At 45.8% G+C, this 13,828-nt stretch overlaps 1 protein-coding gene across 1 annotated transcript in view; it reads left to right on the top strand.

The window, feature by feature from the left end:
* col9a1b (collagen, type IX, alpha 1b) overlaps nucleotides 1–13,828 on the top strand; it is a 195,962-nt gene that overhangs the window by 125,621 nt on the left and 56,513 nt on the right. Inside the window, exons 19-23 of the mRNA XM_078213596.1 lie at nucleotides 2,918–2,971; nucleotides 8,025–8,078; nucleotides 11,037–11,090; nucleotides 11,665–11,718; nucleotides 11,839–11,892. Coding sequence (XP_078069722.1) covers nucleotides 2,918–2,971; nucleotides 8,025–8,078; nucleotides 11,037–11,090; nucleotides 11,665–11,718; nucleotides 11,839–11,892 — 270 coding nt within the window. The remainder of the gene's footprint in view (nucleotides 1–2,917; nucleotides 2,972–8,024; nucleotides 8,079–11,036; nucleotides 11,091–11,664; nucleotides 11,719–11,838; nucleotides 11,893–13,828) is intronic.

The following is a 13,828-nucleotide window of genomic DNA, read 5'->3' as shown; positions in this document are numbered from 1 at the left end:
CCATTTTCCTGCCTGTCTCCACTCTCCCCTTCCCCCTCACCTCACCCCCATAACCCTTGATTACCTTCTAGGTCAAACATCTGTCGACCTTAGCCTTGAATATATTCAATGCCGTAATCTCTATTGCTCTCAGGGATTCCCAAGATGACCCTCTATGAGATAAATTCCTCATCATCCCTGCCTTGCAGGGGAAGAAAGAGTGATCATTCTGAAACTGTGTCCCCTAGTTCTAGTCTCTCCCACAAGTGGATAAATCCTCCCAGTATCCACCCTATCGAGTCCCCTCGGTATATTTTACATTTCAACAAGATCACCTCTCATTCTTCTGAATTCCAATGAGTATAGGCCCAGCCTGCTCACCTTTCACAGAATAGAATCCCTACAGTGCAGAAGAAGACCATTAGGCCCATCGAGTCTGCACCGACCACAATCCCGCCCAGGCCCTATCCCCGTAACTCCACTTATTTACCCTGATCGTCCCCCCTGACACTAAGGGGCAATTTCCACATAGGACAAACCCCACATCCCGGGAATCAGTGAAATTTTCTGAACTGCTTTCCATACAATAATTCTTCCTTAAGTAAGGAGATCAAAACTTTTCACAGTATTTCAGATGTGTCCTCACCAAGGCCCTGTACAGCTGCTGTAAAACTTCCCCACTTTTATATTCCATTTCACTTGTAATAAACTCCAACATTGCCTTCCTAATCACTTGCTGTACCTTTTGTGATTCAGGTACCAGGACACCCAGATCCCTCTGTACCAGAGTTCTTGCAATCTCTCTCCAGTTAAATAATACGCTGCTTCTCTATTCTTCCTGCCAAAGTGGAAAAGCTCACATTTTCCCATATTACACTTCACTTTTTCTTCACCGCTTACTCCAGTTTAGAGTTGAAGCCTATCCTGTCAGACACTGGGCATTAGGTAGAGTACATCCAGGACGAGATGCCAGTCCATCATAGAGCATACACACGCACACAAACACACACATGCACAAATACATGGTCACCCGCACACATACACGCAAACATGCACACACATGCACGCACACACTCACACATACATGCGCACATACACACATGCACACATGCACACACGCACACATACATGCACACACACATGCACAGGCACATGCACGCACATGGGAGGAAACCAGAGCACCCCGAGGTAATCCATGCAGACATGGGGAGAACATGCAAACTCCACACTGACAGTGACCCAAGCCGAGAATCGAACCTGTGTCCCTGGCGCTGTGAGGCAGCAGTGCTAACCACTGTGCCACCGTGTCACCCCCATATTATAGTCCAATTGCTAAGGGTTTGTCCACTTGCTTAACCTATCTGTATCCCTTTGTAGACACTTTGGCACAGATTTCGCTCCTGAGAAGGGTCACGTGATTTCCTGGCTTGGACTACCCACCTCCGAAGAAATAGCCCTGAATAACAGAACCTTCATTCCGGGCAGGGGTACGCTTGGCAGCTGAGTACTGGAGACCTTTCTGCTGTCCCAGGAAACAGTTTGGAGGTAGCCACAGGGATTACCAAGTACCAAGCCGGCAGGTTAAAAGCCTTGCCTTGGTTACCTGAGACTTTGCCCCGGTTGTAATAAACCAACTAAACTGTTATCCATCACCCTTCACATCCCCTCACACACCCCCTTCATTACCTTTACCCCATCCATGCCAACTGATGTCAACCATGCTTTCATCCACCCTCCATGATCCCAAACCTTCTTGCCATAGCCCTCTACCCAACCCCACAGCGCTTTAAAGCCCCTATATCACCTTAGTGTCAACTCATGCCAACCCAGCATCTACCACCCTGTGCCTTCATATCCTCCATGCCAACTCATACAGTAGCTACCATGGGCAGACCTCAGGAGCCATGCTGAGATGAAATTAAATAAAATTCACAGAGTCTATTACAGGCTTCATTACATTTAAAAATGTTAATTGGTGAAAACACATTTAATCCCTCATAAAAAAATACATTTATATTCACCGCTCCATATTAAAGACTAATAACCTCTTGGAGCTGTCAAACTGTAAACTTACAGGCCCTCCGTTGTGATAATGATATGGTGGGGAAGCAATCAAGCATTATTAATATGATAATGATAGACCTCAGGTTTATGTCAACAAACAGCTATTGAAATTTCAAGCACCAATTCTTTTCAACTCAGAGACACAGCAGGCTGTCTTTCTTCCAAAATATAAAGAGCAGGGGATTTAAATAACTTGACAACTTGACCTTATAGATCTTATCCATCGTTTGTGCACATCCATGTCGACTGTTGAAAATTGTAAGTCACACAGGGCAAGATACTCTTGCTCCAGGAAAAAAATAGGGTCTGTTTGAACTCGGCACTGAGTTCAAATACCCCTGCTGCTTTTGGGTTCTTCCCCATGTGTGAATCATATTCCAACTCGTGATACATTCCATTTTGCTGGAGTGCACAAAAATGGCACTAAGGCAGTGACTTTTGCAACTTGAAGTTCATCTCATTATCAGAATGAATCACAGAATAGAATCCCTTCAGTACAGAAGGAGGCCACCCGGCCTATTGAGCCTGCACTGACAACAATCCCACCCTATCCCTGTAACCCCACACGTTCATCCCGCCAATCCCCCCGAAACCAGGGTCAACTCAGCATGGCCAATCAACCAAACCCACGCATCTTTGGAGTGTGGGAGGAAACCAGAGGAAACCCACGCAGACATGGAGAGAATGTGCAAACTCCACACAGACGGTGACCCGAGACTGGAATTGAACCTGGGTCCCTGGCGCTGTGAGGCAGCGGTGCTAACCACTGTGCCACTGGATCTACTTGATTTATTCTGTGAAACTGTGAACAATGGCTACAGAATTTCTTTTTCTCCTTTGTTTCTAAAACCAAATTCTCTGCTTGTTTCTCCAGGGACTTCGTGGGTTGGATGGTGAAGCTGGGGGTATCGGTCCCATTGGTCCACTTGTAAGTAGCCTTGTATTGAAAATGTAACTCCTCTTTCTGACTTAACCAGAGAGTGGTGAGAATATGAGACTCTATACCACAGGGAGATAGCATAGGTGCATTTAAGGGGAGACTAGAGATACTGCCTGAGAGGGAAAGAATTAGAGGATTATGCTAATCTGATAAAATGGGAGGAGGCTCAGATGGAACATAAATTATACACTAGAACAGTTTAGACTGAATGACCTGTTTCTGTGCTATACATTCCTCGTTACTCAATGTTGTGACATTATTCTAGTTCTAATGGTTGCAGTTTTTTTCATCGTTACTGCGTTCAGCTGCCAACATCCTCATTTCTGACAGTGAAATACTGCTGCTATATTAAAGAAAGGAATATCGTGCATTTGAATAGTGCCTTGGACATCTCAAAAGGCTTCACCGCCAGTTAAATATCTGTGCTCACTATAATGTATGGAATCTTAGCAGGCAATCTATGCGACAAGCAACAAATGCTCAGGTCATCTGCATTTTAGTGATGTTAGCGGAGGGACACATACTGGGGAAAACTAAATTTAATCCAGGTAGACTGGCAGGGAGGGAGCGAAGGGGGAATAAGTCAAGCAATGATGTGAGATTGGGACTATGTGACCTTTATGACGAAGAGTGGTGTAACAGCATGGAATTAATCGAAATATCATCATGAATACCATTATTATCGCAGCTCAGGAAAGTAGTTCACTGGAAATGTTCACTTTAAATGCGACTAAATCAATGTGTATATTGTCGGGTAGATCCAGTGCTGTGACCGTGAATACAGTACTGGTTCCCATTGATGGAAATTTCCAAAATACATTGCGTGGATATGATGATATTACGCTGTTGTCTTACAAGTTCCAAAGTGAGCAGCCATCATCAACAGATCCCAAAGGAATAACTTAAATTGAAATTGTCAGTTTGTTACTGAGGTACTGAAATATGTTATGAAACAAACTTTAAGTCCTCTTCTACATACATGTACAAAACTGACCATGCCATAGTCCTGACAATACAACTAACGGATAATCTGTTTGTGTATAGTATCCTCTCTCCTGGGAACATCTCAAAACTAATGCAGTATTTTTGAAGTGTGCTAATTTGGTTACGCAGATGTAGCAGTCAGTTTGTGTACAGCGAGGTTACTACAAACACCAAAGAAATGAATGACCTTTTTTTGACAGTGCTAGTTGAACAAAGAATATTGACTGGGACATTGCTCTTTGTAAAATAGAATCATAGGATCTGAATCTCAGATTAATATCTCATTCCTCAGTACACTTCCTCAGTCCCACACCAAAGTGTTGGCCGAGATGGTGTGTTCAACCCTCTGGAGTCAAGCTTAGAGTATGCGACTGGTCTCAGAACAGCAGCAAATACAGAGCTTCAGAGAGTCTTCATTGTTTAACAGAACAAACCTTTGGTCTATGACAGTCCCAACTCATGCCTAATTTTCTGAAGAAGGAAACCTGCCAACTCGTTAAGCGTAGCAATGTTAATCAGTATCAATTAAAGTTCAAAATTACATTGAAAGGAAAGGACATGGATTAGCAGGGTGTGGAATGATCAACATTGATTTTGATTTGATTTATTATTGTCACATGTATTGGGAGACAGTGAAAAGTATTGTTTCTTGCACGCTATACAGAGAAAGCATACCGCTCATAGAGAAGGAAAGGAGAGAGCACAGAATGTAGTGTCACAGTCATAGGGTGTAGAGAAAGATCAACTTAATATAAAGTAGGTCCATTCAAAGGTCTGATGGCAGCAGGGAAGAAGCTGTCTTGAGTGTGTTGGTATGTGATCTCAGATTTTTGTATTTTTTCCCAACGGAAGAAGGTGGAAGAGAGAATGGCCAGGGTGCATGGGGTCCTTGATTATGCTGGCTGCTTTCCCGAGGCAGCAGGAAGTGTAGACAGAATCAATGGATGGGAGGCTGGTTTGTGTAACCAAAAGAGAAAATGCTGGAAAATCTCAGCAGGTCTGGCAGCACCTGTAAGGAGAGAAAAGAGCTGATGTTTCGAGTCCAGATGACCCTTTGTCAAAGATAAAAGGCATAGAAAGTGGGAGATATTTATACTGCAGGATGTGGGAATGAAAGATGAGTCGTAACCACAGAAACCAGGGGAAAAGACTGCTAATGGCGGTCCACAGAGAGAATAGAAGGTGTGAATAGCCAAATGGCAGAGAAACTGAAATGAAGATGTTGGGGGGGGTGTGGGGGGGGGGGGGTGTGGGGGGGGGGGTGGAGAATGGATGGGACAGAGGTAAGATTTAGAAAAGGAGAAGCAAAGGGGAAGGAAAGGTAAGGGAAGGGGGATAAAGTAAGGGGAAAGAATGGAGAGGCAAAGAGAAATGAAGAACAATAAAGAAATAAAAGGTAGAGAACAGTAAAAAATTAAATAAAATGGAATGAAAACAAAGGGGTCGTGGTGGGGTAGAGCAAATCATCTGAAGTTGTTGAATTCGATGTTGAGACTGGAAAGCTGCAAGGTGCCTCGCCGGAAGATAAGGTGCTGTTCCTCCAGTTTGCGTTGAGCTTCACTGGAACATTGCAGCAAGCCAAGGACAGACATGTGGGCATCGGAGCAGGATCGTGTGTTAAAATGGCAAGCAACTGGAAGGTCAGAGTCCTGATTGCGCACAGACCAAGATGCTCAACAAAGCGATCACCCAGTCTATGCTTGGTCTCTCCAACATAGAGGAGACCACATTGGCAGCAGCGAATGCAATACATCAAATTGAAAGAGGCCCAAGTGAAACCTTGCTTAACCTGGAATGAATGTTTTGGACCTTGGATGGTGAGCATAGAAGAGGTAAAGGGACAGGTGTTACACCTTCTGCGATTGCATGGGAAGGTGCCATGAGTAACGGGAGAGGTGTTGGGTATAATGAGGGAATGGACTAGGTTATCCAGGAGGGAATGGTCTCTGCGGAATACTGACAGAGGGAGTGAAGGGAAGATGTGTTTGGTGGTGGCATCATGCTGGAGTTGGTGAAAATGGCGGAGGATTATGCTTTGCATGTGAAGGCTGGCGGGGTGAAATGTGCGAACAAGGGGGACTCTATTCTTGGTCTGGGAGGGAGGGGTGAGGGTCATGGCGCAGGAGATGGACTGCATACTGTTGAGGGGCCTGTCGACAACTGTAGATGGGAATCCACGGTTGAGGAAAAAGAAGCACGTATTAGAAGCACCACTTTGGAAGGTGGCATCATCAGAACAAATGTGACAGAGGCGAAGGAGCTGAGAGAAGGGGATGGAGTCCTTACAGGATGTAGGGTGTGAAGAGCTGTAGTCGAGATAGCTGTGGGAATCAGTGGGCTTGTAATGGATATTTGTAGATAGTCTATTGCCAGAAATGGAGGCAGAAAGGTCAAGGAAGGGAAAAGAAGTGTCTGAGATGGACCAGGTGAAGGTGATGAAGGGGTGGAAACTGGAAATGAAGTTGATGAATTTTTTGAGGTCTGGACGAGAACATGAAGCAGCACCAAAATAGTCTTCGATGTATCGGTAAAGGAGTTGTGGGAGGGGATCTGGGTAGGTTTGGAACAAGGAATGTTCCACATACCCCATAAAAAGACAAGCGTAGCCAGAACCCATGTGGGTACCCATTGCTACTCCTTTGATTTGGAGATGAGATGAGTTAAAGGAGAAGTTGTTGAGAGAAAGAACAAGTTCAGCCAGGTGGAAGAGAGTGGTGGTGGATGGGAATTATTCAGGCCTCTTTTCAAGAAAGAAGCGAAGAGCTCTCAGGCCGTCCTGGTGTGGGATGGAGGTGTAGAGAGATTGCACATCCATGGTAAATAGGAGGCGGCTAGGGCCTGCGAACTGGAAGCTGTCAATATGACGCAGGGCACCAGAGGCACCCTGGATGCAGGTGGGGAGGGAATGGACCAAGGGAGTGAGGACGGAGTCAAGGTAAGAGGAAATAAGTTCAGGAGCATGCTGACACAATGGGCCTACCAGGATAGTCCTTCTTGTGGATTTTGGGCAGTAGGTAGAAACGGGCTGTCCGGGGTTGGGAGACTATGATGTTGGAAGCTGTGGGGGGAAGGCATCTGGAGGAAATGAGGTTGGTGATGGTGTTGGAGATAATGGCTTGATGTTCAGTGTTGTGGTCATGGTCCAGAGGGAGGTAGGAGGAAGAATCTGAGAGTTGGCGCTCAGCCTCCGCGTGGGGGGTCAGTTCGCCAGATGACAACAGCGCCCCCTTTGTCGGCAGGTTTGATGACAATGTCAGGGTTGGACCTGAGGGAGCGAAGGGCAGAAAGTTCGTAAGCAGAGAGGTTGGAATGGGTGAGTGGGGCAGAAAAATTGAGACGGCCAGTGTCCCGTCGACAGTTCTCAATGAAAAGATGGCTGGTTTGTGTGATGGACTGGGCTGCATTCATAACCCTTTGTAGTTTCTTACGGTCTTGGTCAGAGCAGGAGTAATACGAAGCTGTGATACAACCAGAAAGGATGCTTTCTATGGTGCATCTGTAAGTTGATGAGATTTGAGGTAGACGTGCCGAATTCCCTTATCCTCCTGAGAAAGTAGAGGTGTTGGTGGGCTTTCTTAACAATAGCTTCGGTGTGGAGGGACTAGGACAGGTTGTTGATTAATTAAAGTAATTAATGAGATTGCTAGCTTTTGACCATTTCATTACACAGAGGTGGGCAGGATGATTTTCCACAACTGCTTGTCACTGTCTTGCCTGAGAAGCCAATTAATTTAGGATTTATTGTGAAAATAGGAGTGTAAATGTTAGCCAAGACTTTCGGGAAATAATGAATGGAGCTTTTGAGATGTGGCTGTTGTGTCAAGCAAATATTTATTACAGAGTTAAATTGTTGAAGTGAAGAATTTGGGATTGTATTTGTTAGGACATGTCATGACTCCAAACCATTAAGGACCTTAAAATATGAGAAGGATAAGCAGTTCTCAGTCAGAGGTATAGCAGTGTTGTGGCGTAGCTAAGGAAATGCATGTTGTAACCCATGTGATTTCAATGTAATATTTTGCAAAAAGGTGTGTGACAACTCTTTCTTTCCTTTCAGGGTGATGTAGGGCCTCAGGGCCCCCTGGGTGAACCTGGCCCTAAAGGTGAACCTGTAAGTCACATAACGTTATTCATTACTTTTCTCAAAGGTGTGTGTATGTTTCATTCCCACAAAAACAATTCCACATGCTCCTTTTAGATCATTATTCATTTCCTTAATGAATACTTACTAAGGAATATAATTTATTTTTGTAATTGCCAAAGAACCAGAGGCAATTTGAGGAGAAACATACACAGGGAGTTATTATAGTCTGCAATGCACTGGCTGAAAGGGCAGAGCAGTTCTAAGTTTAAGCTAATTTACTAAGTTTATTTATTAGTGTCACAAATAGGTTCACATTAACACTGCAATGAAGTTACTGTGAAGATCCCTAGTCTCCATACTCCAGCGCCTGTTCAGGTACACTGAGGGAGAATTTAGCATAACCAATGCACCTAACCAACACGTCTTTCAGACTGTGGGAAGAAACCGGAGAACCTGAAGGAAACCCAAGCAGACACGGGGAGAATGTGCAAACCCCGCAGACAGTGACCCAAGCCGGGAATCGAACCCGGTTCCCTGGCGCTGTGAGACAGCAGTGTTCACCACCGTGCCACTGTGCCACCGCTAGTAGCTTCAATAATAACTTTTGAAAGGCACTTAGAAGTCATAGAAACCCTACAGTACAGAAAGAGGCCATTCGGCCCATCGTGTCTGCACCGACCACCATCCCCTACCCCCATATCCCTACATATTTTACCCACTAATCCCTCTAATCTACGCATCTCAGGACACTAAGGGCAATTTTGGCATGGCCAATCAACCTAACCCGCACATCTTTGGACAGTGGGAGGAAACCGGAGCACCCGGAGGAAACCCACGCAGACACGAGGAGAATGTGCAAACTCCACACAGACAGTGACCCAAGCCGGGAATCGAACCCAGGTCCCTGGAGCTGTGAAGCAGCAGTGCTAACCACTGTGCTACCGTGCCGCCCTTGAGGGGCGGCACGGTAGCACAGTGGTTAGCACTGCTGCTTCACAGCTCCAGGGTCCCGGGTTCGATTCCCGGCTCGGGTCACTGTCTGTGTGGAGTTTGCACATTCTCCTCGTGTCTGCGTGGGTTTCCTCCGGGTGCTCCGGTTTCCTCCCACAGTCCAAAAATGTGCGGGTTAGGTTGATTGGCCAGGTTAAAAAAAAAAAAAAATTGCCCCTTCGAGTCCTGGGATGCGTAGGTTAGAGGGATTAGCGGGTAAATATGTGGGGGTAGGGCCTGGGTGGGATTGTGGTCGGTGCAGACTCGATGGGCCGAATGGCCTCCTTCTGCACTGTAGGGATTCTATGATTTCTATGATTCTATGATTTCTATGAGATGAAAGGCAATTTGGGAAGAGAGCAAGTGAGCATGTTGGGCCATTAGAAACAGATTGGATAGCTCTGTCACAGGCGTGATGACCCAAATGGTTCAATGCTAGATCGTTCTATGATACCTAGAGGTAAAATATTAATGCATTCTTGAGCCTTGTACCTTTTCTCTTAAGGTATGTTTTAGGGCCTTTGTTTATTTGTATCTAATTTGTCTTGTGGTTGGACTTTATAAATCGGTTCATGAGCTCTGTGTCATGGGAGTCCTTTATTGGAAACTCCAATACTGAGGTCAGCATGTCCTCCCTGAATGGAAAATGCCAGAGAGTCCACTGACCTCTACTCCACTGATATACACTCCAGCTGTGTGAAGCTGTAAGGAACAAATCTGTTAGAGTTCTTTAAGGAGGTAAGAAGGAAGGTAGATAAAGAAGAACCAGTGGACATGATTTATTTAGATTTCCAGAAGGCCTTTGACAAGGTGCCGCATAGGAGACTGTTAAATAAGTTAAGAGCCCATTGTGTTAAGGGTATGGATAGAGGATTGGCTGACTGGCAGAAGGAAGAGAGTGGGGATTATGGGGGCTTTTTCAGGTTGGCAGCCGGTGACTAGTGGTGTGCCTCAGGGTCGGTGCTGGGACCACAACTTTTCACACTATACATTAACGATTTGGAAGAAGGAACTGAAGGCACTGTTGCTAAGTTTGCAGATGATACAAAGTATGTAGAGGGGCAGGTAGTATTGAGGAAGCAGGGGGGCTGCAGAAGGACTTGGACAGGTTAGGAGAGTGGGCAAAGAAGTGGCAGATGGAATACAATGTGGAAAAGTGTGAGGTTATGCACTTTGGAAGGAGGAATGGAGGCATAGACTATTTTCTAAATGAGAAAATGCTTAGGAAATCAGAAGCACAAAGGGACTTGGGAGTCATTGTTCAAGATTCTCTTAAAGTTAATGAGCAGGTTCAGTCGACAGTTAGGAAGGCAAATGCAATGTTAGCATTCATGTCTAGAGGGCTAGAATACAAGAGCAGGGGGTGTACTTCTGAGGCTGTATAAGGCTCTGGTCAGACCCCATTTGGAGTATTGTGAACAGTTTTAGGCCCCGTATCAAAGGAAGAATGTGCCGGCCTTGGAAAGGGTCCAGAGGAGGTTCACAAGAATGATCCCTGGAATGAAGAGCTTGTCGTATGAGGAACGGATTGAGGACTCTGGGTCTGTACTCGTTGAAGTTTAGAAGGATGAGGGGGGATCTTATTGAAACATACAGGATACTGCGAGGCCTGGATAGATTGGACGTAAAGAGGATGTTTTCACTTGTAGGAAAAACTAGAACCAGAGAGCACAACCTCAGACTAAAGGGATGATCCTTTAAAACAGAGATGAGGAGGAATTTCTTCAGCCAGTGAGCGGTGAATCTGTGGAACTCTTTGCCACAGAAGGCTGTGGAGGCCAGGTCATTGAGTGTCTTTAAGACAGAGATAGATAGGTTCTTGATTAATAAGGGGATCAGGGATTATGGGGAAAAGGCAACAGAATGGGTATGAGAAAAATATCAGCCATGATTGAATGGCGGAGCAGACTCGATGGGCCGACTGGCCTAATTCTGCTCCTATGTCTTATGGTCCTATGGAACATTGCTGATTATCTTTCTATATTTCATCTGCAGGGTCGATCTGGTCCCAGAGGAATTACAGGTTCTCCAGGATCAAAAGGAGAGCCCGTGAGTGTTTCCCATCAGTTTCCTTAAAGCTGCCTTCAAATTCAAGAGAAAGCTGTGTGATTCCACTATGTTTGTCTTTGTGTCTGAATAGTCAGATTTGAACTTTAACCACTGTCTGTAAAGAAAAGGTAGCAACTGTGATCTTAGAAAAAGCAAAACACAGAATCTGGCAATCTGAAATAAAAACAACAAGGACAAGCTCAGTCCTCATCTGGAGAGAGAAGAGACATTGGGTGGAATTTTCCTGTCCTGCCTGCCACGGGAATCGTAGCAGGGGGTGGGGGGGGGGCAGACCATGCAAAGGTCCATTGACCTCGGGTGGGATTATCCAGCCTTGGGGCGAGCGTGGCTGGAAAATTCCACCCTCTGGCAAACCCAGAACATTAGTTTACCTCTTCCCTCCCCGGGTAAAGTGTGGTCTGCTGACTGCTTCCTTTATCTTCTTGTGAATGGATATGGCATTATTCTTGCTCATTGATACCATTGATTGAGTCGTATTTCTTAACTCACTGTGATGGAGTGTTTTGGTGAGGAGTGAACGCAGTACTTACTTTTCATTGTGTTTGTGCCCTAGGGTTTACCAGGTGTCGATGGAAGGGATGGTATACCTGGCATGCCTGGATCGAAGGTAACATAGCAATCTTCCAATCTCCTTTGTTTTCCCTTTGAGAATGTTTTCTCTCACTCAGTAATTATCTTTGTTGAAGACCCGTGCTGCGACTAACCTTTCAGTTTATTTTCATTCTAGGGTGAATCCGGCAAGCCAGGAGCTCCTGGTGAAGCAGGACCTCGAGGTCTGCCTGTAGGTACAGTTCCTATATGTGAATGACCTGTTTCTGTGCTGTATCTGCCAAAGCGCTCGGTTTGAATGTAGTATTAGTGGGGAATCATTACTTTGCCTGAAGGACTGGATTTTTGACAACTCCTCCATTCATTTTGATCTCTTTGGTTCCACTTGTCACGCTCGTAGCAAAATTACCCAGCCTGCTTCATGTTAGGCAGAGCAGTCAAACCCCAGCAGGTCTTCGGTAGAGGGGTTTTATTTATGAGGTAGGGGGTCTTTTTGGTGGGTTCAGACACAGGTGGTATTATGGGGGGAGGCCATCGGGGGAAGTGGATTGTACCATTTGGGTTGGTTGTGTTGGGTTCTGGGAAATGGAAGGACTCCTTTTATCTGTCGGGGTTGGAGAGCGATTAGTCTCTGTCTACCAGGCTGTTTGCTTCATATGTGGTGGGATTTTTTTTGTTTTGATTTGGATTCTTTCCTTTCCTTTTTTTTGTGTCGGCATTCTTGTCTTTTTTTATTTGCTTTTGGGTCACTGAGGGTGGATTGGGTGTATCCCTGATCTAGGGTTTAATCAAGGGCGGATGTGTATCCCATACTCTTCTTGTCCCACCATTTTCTTTTTGGTTCTTGTCCAGCCCCCTTTCCCCTATACGGTGCCTTGCCTTCAGTGTAGTGACTGCGGTATTCCCTTCTTGGACTCATTTCTTTCCATTTGTTTCCTTTTTGTGGAGTCTTGTTGAGGGTGAGTGGTGGAGATTGTCTTTGTGTTCAGTGTCAGGTGGTGTGTGAGCAGAGGAGAAAAAATTGGGGGGAAGGAGGGGGGGTTGCGGTTTTCTTCGGGGGACTATGTGTGGGCTGGGGGGGGGGTCACCCAGATATTGAGTTGGGAAAGTTTGGTTGTGGAGTGGGATGCGTGCATTAGGTTTTCTTTTGATTCCTTTTTACTGTTGGTAGAATGGACATTCTAAGGGGTGTAGGGCTGGAGGAGGTTGCTGAGGTTTATTGCATCAAGGCCATTGAGATGTTTGTAGATGAGGAGTAAGATTCTCTGGCCTCCCCTCAGCATTTTTCTTGGTGATGCGGGGGGTGGGGAGGGTGCAGTGTGATGTTCGCTGGTAGAGAGACCCTCTGGTCCCATGACTGTCAATGGGAACTCCCATTGAAGCCGCCCCACAGCATGGCGTGCACTGTTGGCGGGACCAGAGAATCCTGCTGGCGTGAACGGCTGAAGAATTCTGGCCAAGGATGAGGATTTTACATTCCAGGATAGCAAGTCTGTGCATGGGTGGTGTTGATAAAGAGACTTTTGTGGAATGGGTGGTGCATTCTTGGGAGAACAGCAAGAAAGCAGTTGGAAAATTCAATGAAGTAGATGGTAAAGATACAAATCAGGATTTCACTTGCAGCAGGAGAGAGAGGTAGAGATGGAGACCTGTGACACTGGAAGGCGTTGTGTTGGACTCGATGGGATTACAAGCTTAGCTCCGTCAAGCCGGATACTGAATGATGTGTTATTGGACGCTGTGTGTACAGGTATTCAGAACAGGTAACAAGATCAGCAGCTAAATATAGAGGGCGGGATTTTCTGGCCTCATGCACTGCCGGGATCATCTGATCCCACTGAAAGGCAATGGACTATTGACTGGCGTGCCGGATCTCCCACGGCACGGGTCCCACCACAGTGGGGCTGGAAAATTCCAGTCAGAGTTTCCGATAGAAGCTGAGCAAGCTGGCTTTGGTTTCACCATTGCTGAACTGAAATACATTCTGGCATCCCACAACTTGGCAGCAAACAGAGGGTCAAATGGCGGAGCATAGCATTGAGGGTGGTGGATCTAGACCATCATTGCTGATACACGAAAGCCTCACCTCATGTTTGTGGATAATGTCAGCAAAGTACAACACACAGATGTGATAAGGGATGGGCACCCAGGCAGTGTGCATGAAAGCT

Source organism: Mustelus asterias, chromosome 5, assembly GCF_964213995.1.
Source record: "Mustelus asterias chromosome 5, sMusAst1.hap1.1, whole genome shotgun sequence".
In the NCBI taxonomy this organism is placed as follows: Eukaryota; Metazoa; Chordata; class Chondrichthyes; order Carcharhiniformes; family Triakidae; genus Mustelus; species Mustelus asterias.
The sequence above is the reverse complement of the archived record's forward strand: the minus strand, read 5'-3'. Positions and strand labels throughout refer to the sequence as shown.